This window comes from Leptomonas pyrrhocoris (assembly GCF_001293395.1).
Source record: "Leptomonas pyrrhocoris isolate H10 chromosome Unknown, whole genome shotgun sequence".
Lineage (NCBI taxonomy): Eukaryota > Euglenozoa > Kinetoplastea > Trypanosomatida > Trypanosomatidae > Leptomonas > Leptomonas pyrrhocoris.
In genome coordinates, this window is record NW_015438382.1 from 411,228 (window position 1) to 432,299 (window position 21,072).

A 21,072-nucleotide genomic window follows, 5' to 3' on the forward strand; every position below is an offset into this window, starting at 1 on the left:
AAGGGTATATGTATATGAGCAGGAGAAGCGCCGCAAGGTGGTGGGAAGTAGCCGCTGACGTACCTTCACCTTTGTCTTCGCGCTGCAATATTACAGCAACAATGAGGAAAATATGAAGATGAGGGGAGGGGGTGGTGGTGGTGGTGGAAAATTTTTTTTTGGGTCGCGAAAATGAGAAGGGAATAACGGAGGACGACTTCGATGAAAGAAGAAGAAAGGAAAAAAATCAATGAACGCTCACTGCAGGTTTTCTCCCTTTACTCAACGTCGTTGTGCATTACAGTGGCAGTTTTGTGTGGTATTGGAAAGCATCAGAAGAGCAACGAAAGCAGGAATAGGAAGAAAAAAAAAGGGTCGACATTTTTTTTTTATTGAAGGGTGTTTGTAAGAAGGAAAGAAGTACATTTTTGTATTTTGGTTCAACAGCATCAGCGTTTAAGGTGGCGGCGTTGCGTCTTGTCTATCTTTGTTCATGGAGCAAGCGAAAACAATCTCGTCCCATCTTCACCCGGCTTTTCTTCTTCTTTCTCTACATTTGCGGCATGTTGGATCGACGTAGCTATCGACGCTCCTCTTTCCATTATTATTATCATTACCATTTCTCAGTAGCAGCATGCAGGCGTCGTGGTCAACGTACATGTCAGGCTGAAACAGCAAGTCCACAAAAGCAGTGGTTAAACTATTATGTGTTTCAGAAGAAGAGAAGACACGGCTTGGTTGTTAACCTATCAGGACAGCAACAGAACAAAGCCGCCGTGGAGTAGTACAAAGGTCTTCACTATAGAAAAAATAGTTTGTCGCACGTGTGCGTTTGGGCAGTCTACAAACGCAGTTACCCTTTAGGGTTGGGGTACCACCCAACCAACAACGGCGAGCGTCGATCCTTGGCGAGACGTCACGGATCGTGCTTCCCTTCTCCCTTCGCATCTCTTGAGTTCCACAGCACCTTCTGCGCCGCCATCTCGCGCTCCACCATGTCTGTCAGGGCTCGCATACGCTTCTTCAAGGACGCGTTCTCCATCAAGAGCACCTTCTCGACTTGTGTGGCGGCGGCCTCCTCTTCTGGGCACGCCTTGCCTTCCCGCGACGTCGCATCAGCGCCCCCCAGCGCGGAGACGGCTGTCGCGTGACGCTCCACCTGCGCCACGTGCTCTAAGGCACTGCGCAGCACGGCGGCCACGGCGCTCGCCGGCGGCGGTGATGGTCGATCCGCTGCTGACGCCGCGCCCGCTGCACGCCTGTCTTTCCTCGCAGTGCCTTCTTGGCAGGCGCGTCGGACCCATTCGTACACGACCGCGTCGACGTCTTGCTGCATCGTTGAGGACGATGACTGCTGCTGCTGCTGTTGCTGTTGCTGTTGCGGCGGATGTGGAGATGCGGGTGGCTGTTTGTCTCTTGCGTCGGATGCCACCGAGACGGGAGGAGCGACAGCCGACGGTGGTGGCAGCGCCACTTTGCGGTACGGCACGCTTCTCGTTCCTGCTGTTGCTGCTGCGGAGAACGCACCCACTCCATCTCGCACTCCTGTTAACTTTAAGCTCTCCATTTCGGTGTTGGGGATGCCTTGCATCGCTGCGTTCTTCACCCACTCCCGCATCTCCTCCTGCGCGTGCCGCACCTCCAGCTTATAGGCCTCTACGAGCTCATCATCCGTGGCGCTCTTGTCCAACATGGTCCCCACGTAGGTCCGCAGCGTGTCCAGCTCCGATTTCATGGTCTTGACGCGCGCCTGCAACGCGGCCGTCCGCAGCTTCTCCTCCTGCAGCTGCCGCTGCTGCTGCGCGGCATCGACGACCTGTTGTTGTTGCTGAGCAGCGCGCTGTTGCTGCATCGCGGTCAGTCGGTCGCGCGCTTCGTCGTCGACGTCTCTTCGGCGAATTGCTGTTGTGGTGGTGGTCGCCGCCGATCGCGTCTCTGCGTTGATGCACTCCTCCATGCCCAAATAAGCCCGCACCGACGCCGGCAACGCTAGCGAGTCTGCGCCGTTGTGCACGTTGGTGCCATTGCCTTGGCTTGTGTCATCGTACTGCCCATTCTCTGCTGCTGCTGCTGCTGCGGACATCGCCTCCACCGCCCGCTGTGCGTCCTTCAGTTTGCTCTTCAGCAGCACGATTTCCTCTGCCCGACCGCGCCAACCAGACCCTACGACAGCTCCACTACCGCTACTTGGGGCTTTTGCCGTTGTCCGGTTCAGCAGCCCGTCCACGTCGCCTGTCTCATCGCGCAGACCCACCTCGCGCTTAATCAGCGAGCGCAGCGCTCCATTCTCGCGCTGCGCTTCGGCCAGCGCAATTTCTTTCAGATGCAGCTGGTCGTAAACTCGCTGCACCGCTGCACCTTTCGCGCCCTCCTCCGCATCGTCTGCGTCGGTGCCGTCCGCGTTGGACTCGCCTTTGTCGCTGAGGGACGGACCTGCTCCACGGCCCAGCTTGTTGTTGTGCGCTGCACCACCGCCTTTTCCCTTTCCTGCTACGGAAAGACCTGCCGCGGACGTTGCGGCGGCCACCAACCGTTTCGTTTTCTCCTGCTCGGCTTGCAGGGCCTTCTGGGTGTCCGCGAGCTGCTGCTGCGCGGTGCCGAGTTGAACGGAAAAGGCCTTGCACTTTTTAATCTGAGCGAGGTACTTGCCTTCCAGCACTTCGCTGAAGCTTGGATTGCCATTGCTGCTGTCGCGGAGCGCGAGCTCGTGCAGGGCCTCTTTCAGCTGCTGAATTTCGGCTTTGTAGGTCTGCACGACCACATCCTGAGGCGGGGCGCCGCGTGTCGCTGCGGAGGTCGCATGCGACGACGACGTCATCTATGCGCGTAAGGGCGTTGGGCAGCTCCACCCTTCCACGTACCGCCGTCGCCAATGCTTGTGTATATATATGTATATTTCACCAGTCGTATCACAGCTGCAGCACCAACAGCGTATGGAATATTTCCATCTACGTGCTCCCGTTTCCGTCCTTCTTTTGCTTCTTTCTTTGAACGGCAAAGGAGTACTCGCTCTCAATGAAATAAGCCGTGTCTCGCTCTCACACGAACGTTTGTGATCGGCGCGGCTGCTGCGGCACGACGCAGCGGTAGACGATAACAGCACGCCGTTGAGATGATATGCGCCGTAAGACGAGAACCAAAACAGCAGCAGCAACAAAACAACAACAACTCCGGTAAAGGAAAGGATAAGAAGTCGAGAGAGAGAGAGAGAGGGAGGGAGAGAGGAAGGAAGAGGCAGCAGCGTGGAGCAACGATGACGACGACGACGACAACAAAAGAAACAAAAAAGGTCACGAGTCTACGCTGACATGAAATGCGCAGTCACGGAATGAGAGGCGGCAGACTGTCATAAGAAACACCAACAGTCGTTTCTAATAACGCAAATAGCAGAACCGAGAAGGAAACCACACCTACACACACACACAGAGCATAAAGTCTGCGCGCGGTAGAGGTAGATTCCAAAAGGGAAAAAAAAGAGGGTGGCCACGAGAGAGAGAGGCGTCACACGTGGTTCTGTAAGACCGTCCGCACAAAGGGAAGCAGCTGGAGGATGGCGAGAAACGAAAGCATAACAAAGCAGCAGGCAAGTAAGAAGTAAAAATAAAAATAAATAAAAACGCGTAGAAAACACTTTTGCGATGACGATGCGAAGTACAGAGCAGCGCAACGCCGAAGGGATTTACAGGAGGGCTTTCTCCCGCCGTTACGCAGGTGTTTTATCTTCCTTTCCTCACCTCCTTTGCCACAACACAGTGTTATCGGCCGGCAAACAACGCTTCCGTGAGCGCGTCACTCCACGAGAGCTGCAGCCGCGACAGCGCCCACGCGTAGCGCCGAGACGACACCACCGCGATGGCCAGCTGCTGCGACTCGTCCTCCGCGAGGTTCCCCTCGCCGGTGACGGAGGCGCACTGTGCTGCTGCTGCTCTCTTCGTGGTCAGCAGCAACGCCTCTTCTTCCGCCATTAAATCCAGTAAACCTCGCGCGTGGTGCACGCCACCGTGTGCGCTGCTGAGTTCCATTGTATCATCATTTCGACGTGCTGACGAGAGAGTAGTGGGCAGCCACGACATCGAGGTTGGATCGCGTGAACAGGGAACGTGGCCGAGAAGGCTTTCGCGTGGTGGAGCAGCGGGGAGGGCAGGCGGCACGGTGCTGTCCGACACGACGGAGGAGCATCGCCTCTCCGGAAGCGGCGGCGAAGGCTCGGGAGGTGCGTTCCACGCCCGACTCGCACACTCCAAGGCACCCAAGCGCTGCGTGTCCCAGTAGGGCGATGCCCGGAGAGCCTGCCACACGGTGGGAGCGGCACGTCCGGCCGGTTCCTGATCAGCCGGCACCGCCGCAGGCGAGGAGGGAAGCTGAATGACAGACAGCATCGCCAGAACGTCGCAGAGGGCGACGGGAGGGTGCTGGGTGTAATCTTGTAGGAGGTCGCTGATGACGCTCGCCACTGCAAAAACGCACTGCGCCATCGCCGTCTCTGCCGTAGACGCGCCGTCGTCACCGCCGCTGTTGTGTCGTTGGACGTGTAGTTGCAGCAGCGCTCGCACAAGCGCTACGAAGAAGGTGCCGACGCCGAACTGCGCTTCGATGGAGAGCGAGGGCGACGGCGCGGTCGGCACGTGAGTAGCAAAGCGAGGTGGCGTTGGCGAAGTGGGGGACCTTCCTGCGTCGCCGTGGCTGGAGGTGCGGAGTGGTCCAGCAAAGCCTTCGCGGGGGCTGCCTACGCTGGCGGCCCGCCACGCATCCGGCAGCGGCGAGGCAGAGACGGCCTCGTTGCTTCGCCTTGCTGCCCCCGTGTCACCGTTCACTGAGCTGGCGAATGCGTTACTCTTGCTACTGTTGCTGCTGCGGACGTCGCCACCGACAAGGCGCTGCAGCTCCAGTTTATAACGACTGCGGTGGACACGATGGGTGTCCAGCAGTAATCCGGCCAACGCCTGTAAAGCGTCCAACCACTGACGCTGACATTGCGCCGCCGCCCCCGTTGCCTGCGCGGAAGCGTGTAGGAGAGGGAGCGCCACCGCCACGACTCGGCTGCCGAGAAATGCCACCGCCACCAGCACCGCTTCTGTCAAGGCACACGTGCCAGCCGAGGCACGGTGCGCGTCCTTCTCCCCCTCCCCTGTGCCGGTCGTCATCGCACTTCCTCCCTCACTGTGCAGCCGCGGGCGCGCAGAAGCGGCATCGTCATCGTCATCGCTACTGTGCGTGTGATTGTCGCTCTCGCCGTTGTCTTGCAAGGCGGCGTCCAACACAGCGGTGGTGCTGCGATCGCCGCCTTGCCCCCGCACACCGACATCCACCCACAGCGAACGCGAACGCAGGCTGTGCGGTGCAGACGACTCCTGACCACCACCGCCGCCTCCGCCTCGCCCCGACGGGTACGCCGTTGGCACGCACTGCAGCATCCCCGCCGTCCAGCCCGCGGTACCGCCGGCGACGCGGCGGGAGGCGACCACCCCCCGCCGCAGCTCCCGCATCGCCGACCCACCCAGCTGCGCATGCGCGAAGAAATGATGCTGAGTCCGCAGGAGGTGCTGCAGGGCAAAGCAGCTGGCGAGGAGAAGCGTGGGGTTCAGCGCACGCAGCACCACAACGCTGGCATCGTGATCGAGGCCTTTCGGCGCAGAAGCGGCGCCAGTAGAAGATGCGGCGTCTCGGCGGTGTTGGGGTTGGGGGCGAGGACGTGCGGATTTGTTTGCGTGATGGTACGCCGTGAACCACGAGGCGCCACCGGTCGCACCGGCGGAGCTCGGCACGGCCACCGCCGTGGCGGACAGCCCTGAGGGAAAGACACCGTTCGTCACCGTTGTTGTCCTCCCGCCGACGGCGCGCATCTCCCCCGTACACCCGCGTAGTCGCGGCTCCACTCCCCGTGCTGGAATGCGCAGCTGCTGAATGAGGCCCCGCAGGTGCCACTGGGCGAGCGCCCCAACCACCACCACTGCGTCACTCGACCGACTCCCCGTGGGCGGCGCCTGCGTCGTGCCGCTTCGCTCCCTCTCACCACCCGCGCTGGTACAATCGTTGCCGCTGTTGCTGCCGGCCGTGTGGGTGTTTTGTGGTGTCGCGGGCGCGGCACGTCGACGTCCAAAGCCGAAGTCCAGCAAACTCGGCCGCGGGCTGGCGCGAGTGCTGGACGGCGCAGAGGGCAACGAAGCGACGGCGAAGCTCGCCGGACCGGCACCTCCGCCAGCTGCTTCGTCCTCTTCCGCTCCTCCTTCTTCGGGGAACGGATCCCCCGCTAACACGCAGAGGCGCGAGGCGACGGTCGAGGTGGGGGTGATGCACAGGGCACAGCAGGTCATCAGCGTGGCAAGCGCCGGCGTCCACTCCTGCGGCACCCGCGGCGGCAGCTCCCACAGATGCTCCATCGACCGGGTGGCGGAGAAGTATCGCACCGGATCGCTGAGAGAGGCGTCATAATCTTCAGCGGTGTCGGCGGTTTCTCTCGTCGGAGCGGAACAACCGAGCAGACTCGTCCGTGGGGTGTAGAGACACCGCTGCGTTGGCTGTCGCACCGGAGACACAGGCGGCACACTTGTAGGACAGCGCCTCGCCGATGACGACGCTGACGGGGATGGAAAGGGTGCTGCCGCAATCGTGGCGTTGTATGAAACCGAAGTCTTCGTTGTAGCTGTTTCGCCAAACGTGTGTATTGGACCCTCAGCAGGTTTTTTTCCCTCCGCTGCTTCGTCATCGGACCACACTGCTTCGCCGAAGAAAATAGGCTGTGCCGCGGAGGTCGGAGCTGCGGTGTTAGGCAACACCAGCGACGACGAAGATGCCGCTTCAGCTTCATAGCACGTGTCTGGCGCATCATGCGCACGTGCGTTGCCGTCTCGCTCTGACTCGAGTACTAGCAGGCGTTGCTGGCGCTGTCGAAGCTGGGTGCGCAGCTGGTAAGATGTAATTCCACACATCGCCACGAGCATCGCGGGGGAGGAGCGCCAGGGCGTCGTGGACAGCCGCAGGACGTGCTGCACTGCGCGTTCCGCGGCAGCCAACAGTCGATGTTGCTGCTTCTGCTGTTCCGCCAGCTGCGACGTGTAGAGAGCTGCGTAGTGGTCGACTAATGTGTCTGCAGAACAAGTCCCTTCGATGATGGCATCGCCGTGCCACTCTCCATTGCGCATGAGCAGCCGCTGAATAAGACTCGCTACGGCTGTAACCTGCGACATCAACACATCAACATCATCATCGTCATTAGACGCTCCTATTAACAGCAGTTGTCGCTGACACATGCGTGAAAGCACGGTGGCCAACACAACACCTTCTGCCCTGCTGCTGTTGTGACGGTGATGGGGCTTCAGCGGGCACCACTCCGACAGCTTGTGCTCGCTTACATCCGCGGGCGACGCTTCCAGTTCGGCGCGGTTTGCCACTCCGGCGTCTTCAGACGCAAAGGAAGCTATTCCCTCACCCGGTGCCAGCTCCGCATCCCTGCGGTCACCACCGCCACCACGACCACCGTTGGCTGCCACCACCCGGTCGGGGCTGGATGGGTCGAGAAGCAACAACACCGTACCGAGCGTCTTCAGTATCCACACCGCCTCTTCCGTCTCCGTTGCTGTGGGCGGTGCGGCGGACGGCAGACTTCCCTGACGAACCTCTGCTTTACCCAGCGGTGTGCTTCCATTCGATGCTTTGTTGGGCGTTGCATGACATGCTGTTGTTATAGCTGCCGCTGCGGTTCCCGTGTCCGCATGGAGCGAGGCTGTGCGAGCGACGTTGCGGCTGCGTGTGGAGAGAACCTCGATGGTGCTCGCGACAAACGCACCCAACGCCTCCACCCACGGCTGCGTGGGACTTGGAGCGAAGTGCCGTCTTACACACTCCGCGAACTTCGTGCGGCGTCCTTCTGCCTTCGCACCATCAGCAGAAGCGGTGGGGGTGGCTTCTTGAGATATCAGTGTCACCAGCTCCTCCACCGCGGCCCCTGCGCCTTGTAGGCGGGACAACAGGAGAGGTGCGTATAGGTTCAGGAGCTGCAGAAATGTGTCTCGATAGCCCGCCCGTCGTAGATCCTCCTCCTCATCGCCTCCCGCTGTTGTTGCTGGCTGCCCATTTGACAAACGAGTAGGACTCTGCGTCAACAACAGAGCCCCCTCACCTCCCGCGCATCCACAACCGGCTTGGAGCAGCGCCGTCAGCAGATGCAGAACAAAGGTGGGGTGCAGGGCATCCACGCGTGCGATGCCGCGCTGCGTAGAAAGCACGGCGGGGAGGAGGAGCAGCAAGGATGACGACGTACACCCCGGCAACGGCTGCGGATAAAGCGCAGGGCCTGGTCGTTGTCCAGCAAACGATGTAGTGGTTGCTGCTACGGCAGAAGATGAAGGCGCGATAGTGATGGTGTTGATCGTCGTCGCTGGAAGATCCCAAGGGGGGGCCTCCAGGGATGACGGAGTGAGCCCGCTGGAAGGCCCTGAGGCACTGCCGCGGCTGACGTGTGCAGAGGTGTTCGATAAACTCGCCGTTGCGCTCATCTGGTGAAGGACGGCATGCACTATCACCGTTTCTACAGCGCTTCGTGCAGGCGCCGCTTCGGCGTGAGCAAGGATGGCGGACGTTGCAGAGGTACAGCCGTGTGTGTTGGCGGCTTCCGTTGCAGCCGCCACAGCCATCTGCTGGCGTGCGATGGGGGAGAGGCCTAGCAGGTCGGCGAGGGCAAAGGAGCGCAGAAGACAACGCTGCTGCTGCTGACGATCAGCTTTCTTCAATGCCGGCGGCGACGATGCCACACATTCCGTCGCATTCGTTCCTCTTCTCGTTTCTTCCATTTATTCGATGATGAGAGAAAAAAACAAACCAACAGGTCCGGTATGAGTTGCGAGGGCGGCGGAGCTGTGGTGTGTAGCTACGGGAGAAACAATAATAATAATAATAATAATAAAGAGGAGGAGGGGAGGGCAGCGAAATACGCGACTTTGTCGTCGCAGGTGCGGTACCAAAGCAGAATATCTTTATCTGTATATATATCTACATGTATTTAGCGGGAGTACATGGAGTACAGCTCCGTTACGTGCGTGTACGTGGACAGAAGAGCGGTAGAGGAGGAGAAGCCAGCCGCATAAGCAGTCGAAATCAAAAGAAGAAGAGGTAGAGGAGGTGGAGGTGTCATCAACGCATGACCTTTGGGAGGCACGAAGAACGGCACAACAAAAGGCAGCGTTGTTCACGTGACGTAACAGGAAAATGAAAAAGAAAGGGAAAGCGCAAGCTGTGGAGAAACAGCGCAAGCGGCTTTCTTTCGTTTTCGAAGAAGTTTTTGAATACGTCCGCATGGTTGCGACGCTCAACACGCTCGCCACCACTCCCCACCGGAGTCGTGGTGGTGGTGCTTACGCCGAAGCATCTTCCTTTCCTTTCTCACTCGACCGCAGCCGCCATACTTTTAGCAGGGACGGGCGTTGCACCCGCGCATCGGCGATGGCGCAGGATTTTACGTGGGAAATCCAGACACAACACACACACACACGAAGGGGTTTCGTTGTCATGTTGATTTGAGAGTTTCAATAATACAATGATGCTGTACATGTAAGAGGAAGAGGAGACGAAACTTGTAACGACTGCGGTGGATGCATGTAGCGGTCAAAAAAGAACGCTCTATGTATGATATATAAACATATATATCACATCTATATATTACGTATAAGAGCCTCGTGCTATCTAACATCAGGGGGAAAAGAAAGAAAGAAAAAACCCAAGAGAAAGAGAGAACGAAGAAAGACACGCTGAGAACAAAAAAAGGGCGTGTAGTCCACCGCCGTTTAATGCCTGTCTTTGAGAGCAACAAGAACAACAACAGCAACAAGAGGCCGTAGCGACTACAACGCCGACGACAGCAAAATCGAAAATTCTCCCATGAAGGCGGTGACGGCAGTGGATGGAAAAGACCGGACACAGCGCGCCGACAACCCCCTTCCACGGAAAGCGAGCAAATCATCATCATCATCAAAAAGCGACCAAGATATACAAATAGGTATATATATATACCTATCTATAATAATAGTAAAAAACAATAGTTATTATAAAGCTACACAAAACATCGTAAACATCAGAACTCTGTGTCACTGTACATCAAGGAAAGAGGAGAAACACTCACACACACGTAAATTGGCAACGGCAGGCTGGCGAAGAGAAACGGTGATGTGAGGAGAAGAAAACGTCTCCTCCAAAGAAAAAAACAAAACGAGAAGAAGAGAAAAAAGAATATGATGTTACAACGGTGTGAGTGTGCCGTGCACGAGGAGAGAAGAGAGGCCTTGCAGGTGACATCCCACCACGATGGAAAGCGTCACGCGAGGGCAGAGTGTCCCGGCCACCGGCACAGAGACACGGTGTTTTCTCCTTTGAGGTATCACCACCACCATAACAACAACAAAAGGGCATCTCTCTCTCTCCCCCCCTCATTACAGTGACTTCTCCGCTTTTCACTGACCTCCGCACCTTTCGTCTTCGCTCCTTCCTCCGCCCTCCTTCTCCTACACCATCTCCTCCTTGTTGCGCCGCTGCTGCATTTGTCGCTTGCGCGCCTTCTGCTGCTCCCGCTCCACCGTCGCAATCGACATCATCTTCAGCTCCTGGCGGTCGTGGATCTCGTTCTCGGGGTAGTCGTCGCCACCCGTGCCGGCGCCGTTGACGCCTGCGGCCGTGCCGGAGCCGCTACGCCCGCCGCCCGCTGCCGCCCCCGCTGCTGCTGCTGTGGCCGACGGCGAAGTGGAGCCGCCACCAGCTGCCGCTGCTGCTGCCCCGCCGGCACCGCCTAAGTGGCTCATCGAGCCCCGCCCGCGCGAGGCGGAGGCGTTCTGCATCTGCCGCAGGAGTTGCTGCTGCTGCTTCGCCTCCAACACCTCCTCCACTCGCAGGTTCGTCTCCGGGATGGTGAACTTCGCCCCGCTCATGGACCGCACGATGGCGTCGAGCTCCTCCTGCGAGAGCTCCTCCAGCATCAGCTGCAGCTTCGCCCCACAGCTGCGCAGCAGGTCGATGGTGAGGCTGGTCTTGGTGGCCGACTTCTCCTGCTTCGACGCCCCGGTGGAGCTGGAGGTGATAGCGGCGGCGTTCGTGATGGACAGCTTCTCCGCGAGGTACTTCACACCCATGTCCACCTCCCGCAGCAGCTGCACCAGGCTGTCGTGCGTCTCCTGCGCCTCCTCCAATTCATCTTGGCGCTGCGCGAGGTGCTGGCGAAATTCGTCAAGGATGAGGCGGCGGTCGTGGCGGCGGTCTGCGCGGAAGCCGAAGTCGGTGCTGTCGCCCGCGCCACCAGGGCCGGCGAAGCCATCCGCGCCGTCGTCGTCCTCCCCAGCCCCGGCGGTGACCTCCCCCTTCGCGGCGGCGTCCGCCGTCCCGTTTGCGCGGGCGTGGGCATCGCGTGCGGCACGCATCACGCGGGCCGAGACGAGTGCGTGGCCTGCGCGGTGGTTGACGGACTCCCACTCCGTCTGCAGCTGCACCTTGCGCTCCTCCAAACCCTGTACGTCCGCCTCCAGCGTGTGCGAGGTGGTTTGCAGCTGCTCGTTCTGGGTGGTGCGCTCGCACAGCTTGCTGATGACGTCGGCCACGTTGACGCCCATCGTCATGTCCCGCAGTCGGAGGTACGCTACCTTCTGCTTCTGCAGCTCCTCCACCTCTTCGGGGCGGAGGGAGGAGGCAGAGGAGGCACCGCTGCGGTGTCCGCCTCGGCGGCGGCTCGCGCTGTTGCTGGAGGCGTTCTGCACTGCTCGCGCGTGGCGCTCCTCCTGCTGCTGCAGCTTCTGGATCAGCGTCTCGTGCTTCGTCTCGAGTTGCTGGCGCTTTGCCTCGATGAAGGCGCGCCGCTCGTCCAGGTCCTTCCGCTGCTTCTGCCGCTCAGCCGCGATTTGGCTCTTGAGATCGGCAACTTCGGCCTTCGCAGCGTCCCGCGCCTTCGCGGCGCTCTTCCACACCGCCACCAACTCCGCCAGTTCCTTGTCCGCGCACTGCAAAGCCTGCTCCGTCGACGAGACCTGCGTGTTGAAGCCCGCCTGCTCCAGCTGCAGCCGCTCCAGCAGCGTCTCGTAGGTGCGCCGGATCGTGTTCACCTCGTTGTGCTTGACGAGGCACTTGTCCAGGCGGTTTTCGAGGGCGCGGATTTTGTGGGCAACGGAGGAGTCCTCCTCCATGGCGCCGTGGCCCTCCTGGAGCAGAAAGGTGTTCTCCTCCACGGCCTTCTCGATCTCCTTCATCAGCTCCGAGTTTTTCGCCTTCACCGCGTTCAGACTGCGCTTCAGCACACAGTTCTTGTTATGCAGCAGCTCCTCCTCCTTCGCGTAGTGGTCCTCGACGCTGATGTTGCGTTGGCCACGCAGGGTCTGCTGGAGGACGGAGCGGAGTTCCTTGTTCTCGCGGCGCAGGGTGGTGAGCTGTTCGTTGTTGCGGCGCACTTCGGCTTGCATGGCCTCCAGCTGGTTGCGCTGGCCAACGTCCAGGACAGACTGCCGAGACTTCATCGCGTCCTCGGAGACGCTTACGGGTCGTGACATCAGCGCTGATGGAAATGAGGATGACGGTGATGACGGACGAAGAGAAGGTGAGGAACAAAGAAGTCAGCCGCAAATCGTTAGCTGAAAAGCTGGACGAGGCTGCCAGTGTTGAGGTGGTGTTCAGCTGACCTGCTCGATGTGTTCTCTTGCTCTTCTTCTTCCTTTGCTACTGAATCTACCACGCAGGTGCGCACGGAAGAGCTCAAGGGAGGTAGGGGAAGGAGGGGGGGGGGGAGAGGCGAGAGAGCGCGTGCGAAATGAATACCCTCTCAAGAAACACGAAGCAGATAGCGGTGGGTGATGATTTACTGTCAAGAAAAAGAGGAAAGACCGCAAAGAGGACCGTGCAAGTGTGCGTACGGTAATGCGGGCAGCGCGCAGGTGACCAAGGCACGTGCGACGTGATCAAATTGCGTTGATCACCCAAGGAAGAGAGAAAGAGAGAAAGAGGACAGGAAGTGGAGTTAACGAAGCAGTGTGAGATCAACTCATGCTGTTGTGTTCAGAAAGCTGAGTCTGCTCCTCTGAGTGACTCTGAACGGCGGAATGCCGGAGCACAGGAGCACGCAAGAGCAACAGAAATAACAACAACAAAGGATAAGTGGACGGTGTTCATCGCCCGTTCGCGCCAGCGCACAGCTCGGTTTCTTTCCTTTCTTCCAATAGGTCCTACCGCAGCTCTGCGGCTCCGTCGGATGGCAAAGACTCGTTACAGGGGAAGTTGCTGGAGGGCGCCGTTTCACGCACGACGGCGACGACAAAAACAACAAAGAAATGGAGGAAGAGAAAGCAGAAAAAAATGACGGGGGTAGCGGCGGCGATGAAAGACAGTGGAGACGGGCCGCCTGTGGCTCTCTCACCCTCCCTCTCTCTCTCCCTATACAAAACCGCCGAGTTGCTGGAACCGGAAAAGAAAAAGAAGCTCGAACACCGGACTTCACACACGGTCGTCTTGGTGCACCACGGACAGCTCACGTGGTGTTTCCTGCCCTCTCGTGTCTCCGCGCCGCAGGTAGGTAACCTCCGCCCACGTCGGCTGCATCACTGGGAAGCCGCCCAACTTCCGCACATCCACCGTGACAAGCGCCAGATGTTCCTCCGCGTACCTCCGCATCCTGTACTGCCTCCGTCCGGCCTCGGCGGCAGACAGCACCGAGGCTGAGTCCACCGCTTCACCTAAACTGTGAGAACAAGAAACGTGTGTCCCACCGCCCCCCTGACAGCCGCCCTCCTGGTCCGTGCACGCCCAGTCCGGCAAGTCGCCGTGGTTGTCGAAGGCGGAGCTATTCACGCGGGGGTGGTGCTGTGCGCTGAACAGATGACCTCGTCGTGCCCCCGCCAAGTCCGCCGCCGCACCCCACCCATTGTATGCAAAGTGACTCAGGCGGTGCAGCAGCTCCAACACCACGTTCGGCAGCAGCAGCTCCGCCGCGAGAGACGTCAGCGACGCCTGCGGCAGTGGGACGACGGTGGTGATGACGGTGGTGGTGGTGGTGGTCAGGGTCGTCGAGGGCGATGCCCCGGGCACGGCAGCGGCGGTCCGAGCGGTGGTCGTGGTGATGGTCGAGGTGCCGGTGCTATCGCACATGTGAATCACAGACGTTGGCGTGTAGAACACCGCGTGCGTGGCCGCCGTTGCGCAGTCGCCGTCGCCGATGGACGAAGCGGTGATGGTGGCGGAGGTGATGGACGTGATAATGCGCGTTCTCGCAGCACAGAGGAGGTCAAAGGGGCTCTGAAAGAGTACGTACATCGACACCGCAGAGGGCGTGACTTCATCGTCCGTTGCCGCGCCGCTGCCCGCACCGCCCCGCTGCTGCGTCGTCACGGGCGGTTGATGTCCAACTTCGACGGAGGAGCCGCCGCCGCGCGACGGGTGGCGAACACCCGAGGCATAAATAAAGTCATCCCACACCTTATCCGAAATGCCAAGGAACAGCCAGTACAGGTAGACAAGGGCTACCCCCAGCACAACAAGGCGGCGTAGTCCAGGGAGGACCATGTCAGTCCACCACAGCTGGGTGTTGATGGCCACGGTGTCCTGCACCTCACCCAGCACGGCCGAGCACTGCTCCAACTTCGGGGTGTACCACCGCCGTATCGACGTCTCGCGCCGCGCGGCGGAGGTGCTGACGTGGATCATCGAGTCCCACCACGCCTGCACCGCGTTCTTCATGGGCGACGCGACCGTCTCCCAAAACTCCGACCATGCCTTCCACCACCTCACCGAAAGCGACGTCCCCTGCACGGCCACCGGCGCCACCACGCCCACCGTCTCCCGCAGAGAGGCGAGGTTCGTCACGAACACAAGCGGCGCCATGACAACGACGCGTATCAATTGCAGCACAAGACTGATGGTGCCAAACGCCGTGCTGGTGAAGAGCCAGAGGGTGTCAAAGGCCAGCACAAAGGGCAACTTGATGAGGGCGAAGACCAGCTGCACGATGGGCAAGGAGAGGAGCTGCACAACGTAGAACTGCGACACAAAGGCGCTCAGGCTGCTAAAGATGGTCACCACGACAGAGAAGAGGTAGGTGACCAGGACGGAGAGGCGAAGGGTGAAGCGGCGCTCTAGCCACCGGGTGAGAGGGTCCAAGGTCCGCGCCATAAACCGCTTCAGCTGGGGGAGGTGCTTGTACAGGTCGTACACGCCCACCGCCAGCGACAGCAGTGGCCACAGGTTGGTCAGGCCCGAGTAGAGCAGGCGAAAGAGCCGACGGTAGGGAAGGCCGGTGGAGCTGTAGAAGATGGCCCAGGCTGGCATGCCGACCTCGACCATGCTCAGCAGCCGTTTTTGCTCCGCCACGGTTGTGGTGTAGGGGTGCGTGCCGGGCTCCGGCATCAGCACCTCGCGCAGGACGCTGTTAAAGACGGGGTCGGTGGTGTAGATGCTAACGACGATTTCGCGGTGGGTGGAGGTCAGCTTCGGCGTCACGGAGGAGCAGGCATCGTGTAAGGCGTGGGTGGCGCCAGAGAGTGGGGTGGGCGGCAGCGTCGTCGCGGAGGTGCTCATGGGAGCCTCAGTGGCAACACAGTTCGACAGCGCCGGTGCACCACGACTGCGAGGGGGAGGGGAGCAGGATCCTGGGCGTGTGCCCGCTGCGGTTGAGGTTAGCGTTGCACAAGCAGGCAAACTGGAGGGCCTAACCGCATCGCTGTCACGAGGACGATGGCAACGACGACTGCCTCCACCCCCATCACCGGCACCACGGACCTCCTCTGTTTCTACGTCGAACGAAGGAAGCGAGTCCGGTTGGAATAGTTGCATCGGCGCTGTGGCTGGCCGCTCTCCACCACCACCTCCACCGCCGTCGCTTCGACCCGCATTGCGCAATGCACTCGCGAGAGTCTGCGGTGGGGAAGAGAGGGGCGTCCTTCGTAGCGGCGCACACCGCTGCGACGCGTGCTGCGGTGGTGATGCCCACTCGTAGGACCGGGCGGCTGATGACACATTGCCCGACGACGACACAAGAGGGAGCACGACATCGCCGTCACCGTGCGCCGCAGCCAGGGAAGGGTGCCTGGTGAGGGATGGCGTGGGCACGATGCTGCTGCTGCTGTTGCGGTGCTCTTGCGACGCCTGCTGCTGCTGCAGCCGCCGCTGCTGCAGCTGTCGGTGCCGCTGCCGCGCAAGAACAGCGTCGTCTTGTGGCCGGGGGATTTGACTCGTCATGCCGGCAGCCCACTGCTCCTCCATCAGCGTCATCGCCTCGGGGCACTGGTAGTGCGCCAGCGCCTCCACGAGAGTCGGAAAGAAGTAGGTGTAGATCTCTCTTGCCTCCATCGACAGACGATGGGAGGCGAGGCGGGGGGCGTAGTCCATTGCTGTTATGTCCGTGTGGACGATCTCAATGACCTCGACACCCACCGTCGCCGCAGGGGCGGCCTTATCTGGAAGAGTAGACTCGGAAGGTGATCTGTTGAGCGGGGTTCTTGCCCGCTCCTGCTGCTGCTGCTGCTGCTGCTGTAGTAAAGTGCGGTATTTTGAGTTTTGCGGGGTAACGGGCGAGACGCCACTGGTCGACACCGCCGTGCCCGTTAAAGGTGAGAAGATGAAGCGACGGCCGCTGCTGGTGCTACCGCTGGCACCGCGGTGGAAGTCGCTCGTCGTGGCACTGTGTCGCAGCTGACCGTGACGGCTGCCATCGGTGTAGCTGTTCGTCTCTGCACCCCCCCTTCCTCTTCCACCACTGTAGGATGCCGACGCGTAGAGGGGGAAGAGAGGGCCGTTGACGGGCGACGGTGGGGCGTGGCCGTGTGGATGGGCTTTCTGGGAACTGGTGCCGGTGGGTCGCAGGTGCGGTCCCTGCGGTGCGGTAGTTGAGGCCACAGCAGCGCTAGGGGGAAAGGTGTGGCCGAGCGACAGCGGCGACGGACGCAGCGTGGCCCCGTCGGCCTGCGCTGGGTCTCTAGCTGGGGTGGCGTGGGCGGAGACGCCTCCCTGCGAAGACTGACGCGTGACGAGCATCGGTGACATGCTGCCAGATGGAAGCACTGTGCGGTTGCACTGCGCTTCGCCCTCGCGGATGTAATTGCTGCTGCTGCTGTTGCTGTCCCCATACGCGGCGTCAACGCTGTGCGATGTACGGTAGTGCAGCGGGGGTGGGGAGGCGCCATCCCCTCCGTCGTTCGTGTAGAAGCGATCGTGGTAGTGTGCCCCACCCACTGAGCTCGCCATCAGAAACGAATGGGGCGTCGACGCATACACGCCACTCGGAGTACTCACCGCTTCGTCTATTGCGATGTCCTTGTCGGGGGAGGAGGGGGAGTGGGGTGCGTCATCGTAGGCGATGCGGCTGCGCGCGCCGCACGCCGTCTTGTCCGCCGTAAACCACGGTGCCTCACCAAAGAGCATCCGACGCAGACTCTTCCACGCTCCTCGCGGCAGCGCCCACGTGCGTCGCGCCTCTTCCTTCTCCTCGTCTTCCTCTTCCGCCGTCCGCGCCACGACCGGCGTGACGAGGAACACAAATCGATCGCGCGGCTGGGCGGTGTGCAACCAACGCACGGTGTGTCCCGCCACCTCGCCGCCCCGCAGTCGGCGGTGGTTGAAGTAGTCACGCCCGCCGGCACGGCTGCTCCAGCCCCCCACGGTGACGTAGTGCAGCATCACCGGCGCGATCACCTCCGTGCCCAGCGGGAAGAAGACGCTCTCGTGCGTGGGTACAACCTGTGGCACGCAGACGCCCTCCATCGCGGGCGTCGCCACCGGCGTGAAGGCGAGCGGCGGCGGTGACGGGCGCGTCCTGTTGTGCTCGGCGCTGCAGAGGGGAGCGAGGAATCGTGGAACCGCGCTGGCGGCGCCGCCCCCTGAGTCCTCTTCCGGCACATCACCTTCGAAGGAGGAGTTGAAAGAACCCAGCGGATCATGCGAAAGCGACGGGGTCGTCGGTTGCGGAGCGTATTGCTGCAGCTGCTGTTGTGATTGTCCAGGAGAGATGTTCCCCTGTTCCATCTTCTTCCTTGCACTTGCAATCACATTGGATTGTCTGGGTGTGACGGGCACTCTGTACTCGTCCTGCGTCATGAAACTCTTACCCGCAGCCTCCACGCGCGGGGAGGGGGAGCGGCAGGCGTCGTCTCCGTCGTGGCGGGCGAGCCACAACGCCCTCCCAGGTGTGTGCTCCGGTGTAGGGCTCGACGACGAACACGGCGTGGCAGTCCTGGTACTTGCGGCAGCGCCCACGACGGGCGATGCAGGACGCTGCTCAGCCCTTTCGTTTACTTGCGAGGGGGCGGAGAGAGGAGATGAAGGAGAGGGAGGTTGAAGTGACGCGCCATGACTCCGATTCGGCGCAGGCAAAGTAGCCGCTGGTGGAAAAGGAGGCGTGTTCGTTAACTCCACAACATCATCAGCAGCGACAGACGTCACCGCGGACTCCTTCGCACTGTCTGCCTCCGCATCAAACTTTCTCTCCCCCTGTTCGGGGTCTTTATCAGTGTTGCTGCGACAGCGTTCCTCCCCCACTGCTGCTGCGGCTGCCGCGGTCCCGCTGCTGCTGTTGTTGAAGCTCAATCGACGCGTATTTGGCAGCCCGTCCTCTGCGCTGCCGTCTCGGTGAAGGTCGCTGTTGTGAACGCTGCCCTCTGCTGTGTGTAGCGGCCCACACGATGGCACTGACGAAGCCGCTCGTCCATATTGCCGCGGATGCCGTGCGTCGTTGCACACGGCTGAGGGAAAACTATTTGGCTCTCTACTGCGGCCCGCACCACCACCGTCATCGCCCACACCGCCACAACTCGTCGTCGTCGTCGTTGTAGCAGCAGAAGGTAGATCCTCACTACGCCGGTCTGCCGGATAGCTCCGACGATGCGGAAACCACCGCTTCGGCGGCGCGGTCAGATCGAGGGGAGTCGGACTTCGCAGCGAGGTCGACGACGGTGTTTGCAACGCGACCGACGGCGATGGCGACTGCGAAGAGGAAGTTGCGTGCCCGCCTGAAACGGCTGCCACCAAAAAGGCACGTGTCGTGTCATCGTCGACGGCGACAACGTGCGCGGGATCCGTCGCCACCTCTGACTTTCCCACTGTCAACGTAGACGGCTGCACTCTTGTGAGAGGCAGGACTGCCGAGCCGAAGTCATGCGCTACATCTCCCTCCGTACGTGAGCGGAGGGTGGAGATGACATCTGAGGCTCGTCGTGTGTTGGGTGGAATGGCGGTTGGTCTGCCCTGTTGGGTCGGCGAGGACGGCCCTCTCGGAGGGGCACCGCCGTGAGTGTCGCTTCCACAACTGGTATCTGCCGCCGAATACCACGAAGAACACCTCGCACGATGGTGAGAGCCTGCAGGAGGAATCGAATGTCGACTGTCGGTACTTCTTCTACGATCGTCCTGCTGTGGATCAATACGCGGGGGCGTAATACCATCTTGCAGCCGCGACAGAACTCCGCTCTGACCGCTCCCGACGTCGTGTTTTTGACGCTGCTGATCGTGTCGTCCATCTTCATCGCTGACGCCGTCGCCGTCGCCGTTGCTGCCGCCGAGACAGACGGAGGACGACGAGGAAGACGCGAGCGGCGTCGACTGCGCAGCCGAGTGGTCCATGTGGAAGATTGTGTAGATATAGGTACTCCCTCCCCCTCCCTCTTTCCGACTGCTTTTAATATAGTTGTTTGCCGGGGGCGCTGCGGCGAAAAGGAACGTCAGAACCTGCTGCGACGCCGGTGAGAAAAAGCCTGGCGTGGTCCACGCAAACAGCGACCCACGCAGCGGGAGAGACGGAGAAACGTAGAAGGAAAAACCCTCTCGGTAAAGCCGGAAGGCGGGGGATCCGGAATATCAGGAAGAAAAAGGAAGGGAAGAGGAAACAATGCAATGAACTTCGGCGATGACTACCGGTGGCAGCAAAAAACTAGAATAATAAAATAGCGGCGTGCGGTTGATGGCAAGAGGGAAAAAGAGTGGGGAAGGAAGTAGCCCAGCTGAAATAAATAAGGAGCAAAGATCAAGCTCAAGTACACAGTGCTGTGTGGGTATGTGTGTCTAAGTGACTCTCTATCTCTCGATGTGTTTCTTCAGAGAGCATCGTCACAGTTTAGCGGCATGTGTTTTGACGCAGGAGTGTGATAGATTTAAAAACAAAAGAGGAGTTCTTGATTGCGCAGAAGCAACAACAACAACAACAAAACCATACGTAGACGGGCGGAATGTGTATAGGAGTATAGCAAGGCTTGCGAGTGCAATGCAGCGCTTCTTCGTCTTTCGCCTCTTGCGTCGATGGAGGTACGGCGTGGGAAAGAACGACTGCTACGACAAGGATATATATATATATAAAGTACGAGAGAGGAGGAGGATGAGGACGCGTCGAGGTAGCGGGTGATGACACCGATGGTAACGCATACACAAAGAGGGACAGGAACCGAGACAACACGACGCTGTGCTTGCCGCTTTCTTCATTTCGAGAGTGCCACCTCTACCGGGACAACACCTGCGGGGGAGCCAAGTTCCAACGGCGAGCAGTGGCTAGTGACGGGGCCTCCCTCCCAAAAAAAAATGCAGTTCAGCAACGTAGTGAGGAAAACACATTGGAGTCCCTCCGCCTCAAAACAAGGGTTGAAAAAAGAGCCGGTACATCTGGGATACTGCTTTGCATTCCAGTCACGGCTTTAAATGTGTACTCCACCCGCCAACATGTGTCAGGAAAGACAAAGGTGGCTGAGTGAGACAGGGAGGGGGAGGGGGAGGAGGAGGTCCCTTTCGCTTTAGACGCATTCACAGCATATTTGACTTCTTAAAAATATCAACACGATAAAACAGCAAAAGATTTTTCTTTTTACAAAAAACACATTTGACGTTGATACGGATAGTTCGCGCGGCAATGGCGAACGGCGGAGGGTGCCGGTTGCAACGCGTGCGGACCGACTGCCTGATCCATCCCAGATCCGCATCTACAGGAAAACACACATACGTAGAGAACTTTATTATTTCGTCACGGCCGACGCGCATGTCTAATCTTGAGAAAGGAGAAAAGAGAGGGAAAAATGCACCTGCAGCTGCCTCCTTTTCATATGCGTAGCGTCGTCATTATATAGCTCTCTTTCACCCTCTTGCCAAATCCTCGCCTTCTGCGTCCAC

At 59.9% G+C, this 21,072-nt stretch overlaps 5 protein-coding genes across 5 annotated transcripts in view; all 5 read right to left on the bottom strand.

The window, feature by feature from the left end:
- The window catches only part of ABB37_08833 (hypothetical protein), a gene marked incomplete at its 3' end in the record, with an annotated part of 2,855 nt that extends 2,599 nt beyond the window's left edge, over window positions 1–256 (bottom strand). The window contains exon 1 of the mRNA XM_015807952.1: window positions 1–256. This exon is cut by the window's left edge and continues 2,599 nt beyond it.
- A 639-nt stretch (window positions 257–895) lies between these two features.
- Window positions 896–3,102, bottom strand: ABB37_08834 (hypothetical protein; the record flags this gene model as incomplete). Its single annotated transcript, XM_015807953.1, has 1 exon — window positions 896–3,102. The coding sequence occupies exon 1, from the start codon at window positions 2,060–2,062 to the stop codon at window positions 896–898; it is 1,167 nt and encodes a 388-aa protein (XP_015653611.1). The 5' UTR covers window positions 2,063–3,102.
- A 632-nt stretch (window positions 3,103–3,734) lies between these two features.
- Window positions 3,735–8,612, bottom strand: ABB37_08835 (hypothetical protein; the record flags this gene model as incomplete). The annotated part of the gene is made up of 1 exon (XM_015807954.1): window positions 3,735–8,612. The coding sequence occupies one exon, from the start codon at window positions 8,610–8,612 to the stop codon at window positions 3,735–3,737; it is 4,878 nt and encodes a 1,625-aa protein (XP_015653612.1).
- A 1,860-nt stretch (window positions 8,613–10,472) lies between these two features.
- Window positions 10,473–12,803, bottom strand: ABB37_08836 (hypothetical protein; the record flags this gene model as incomplete). The annotated part of the gene is made up of 1 exon (XM_015807955.1): window positions 10,473–12,803. Exon 1 carries the CDS (start codon window positions 12,492–12,494, stop codon window positions 10,473–10,475), a length of 2,022 nt encoding a protein of 673 aa, XP_015653613.1. The 5' UTR covers window positions 12,495–12,803.
- Window positions 12,804–13,431: 628 nt separating this feature from the next.
- On the bottom strand, window positions 13,432–20,245 carry ABB37_08837 (hypothetical protein; the record flags this gene model as incomplete). Its single annotated transcript, XM_015807956.1, has 1 exon — window positions 13,432–20,245. Exon 1 carries the CDS (start codon window positions 19,540–19,542, stop codon window positions 13,432–13,434), a length of 6,111 nt encoding a protein of 2,036 aa, XP_015653614.1. The 5' UTR covers window positions 19,543–20,245.
- Between the last annotated feature and the right edge of the window lie 827 nt (window positions 20,246–21,072).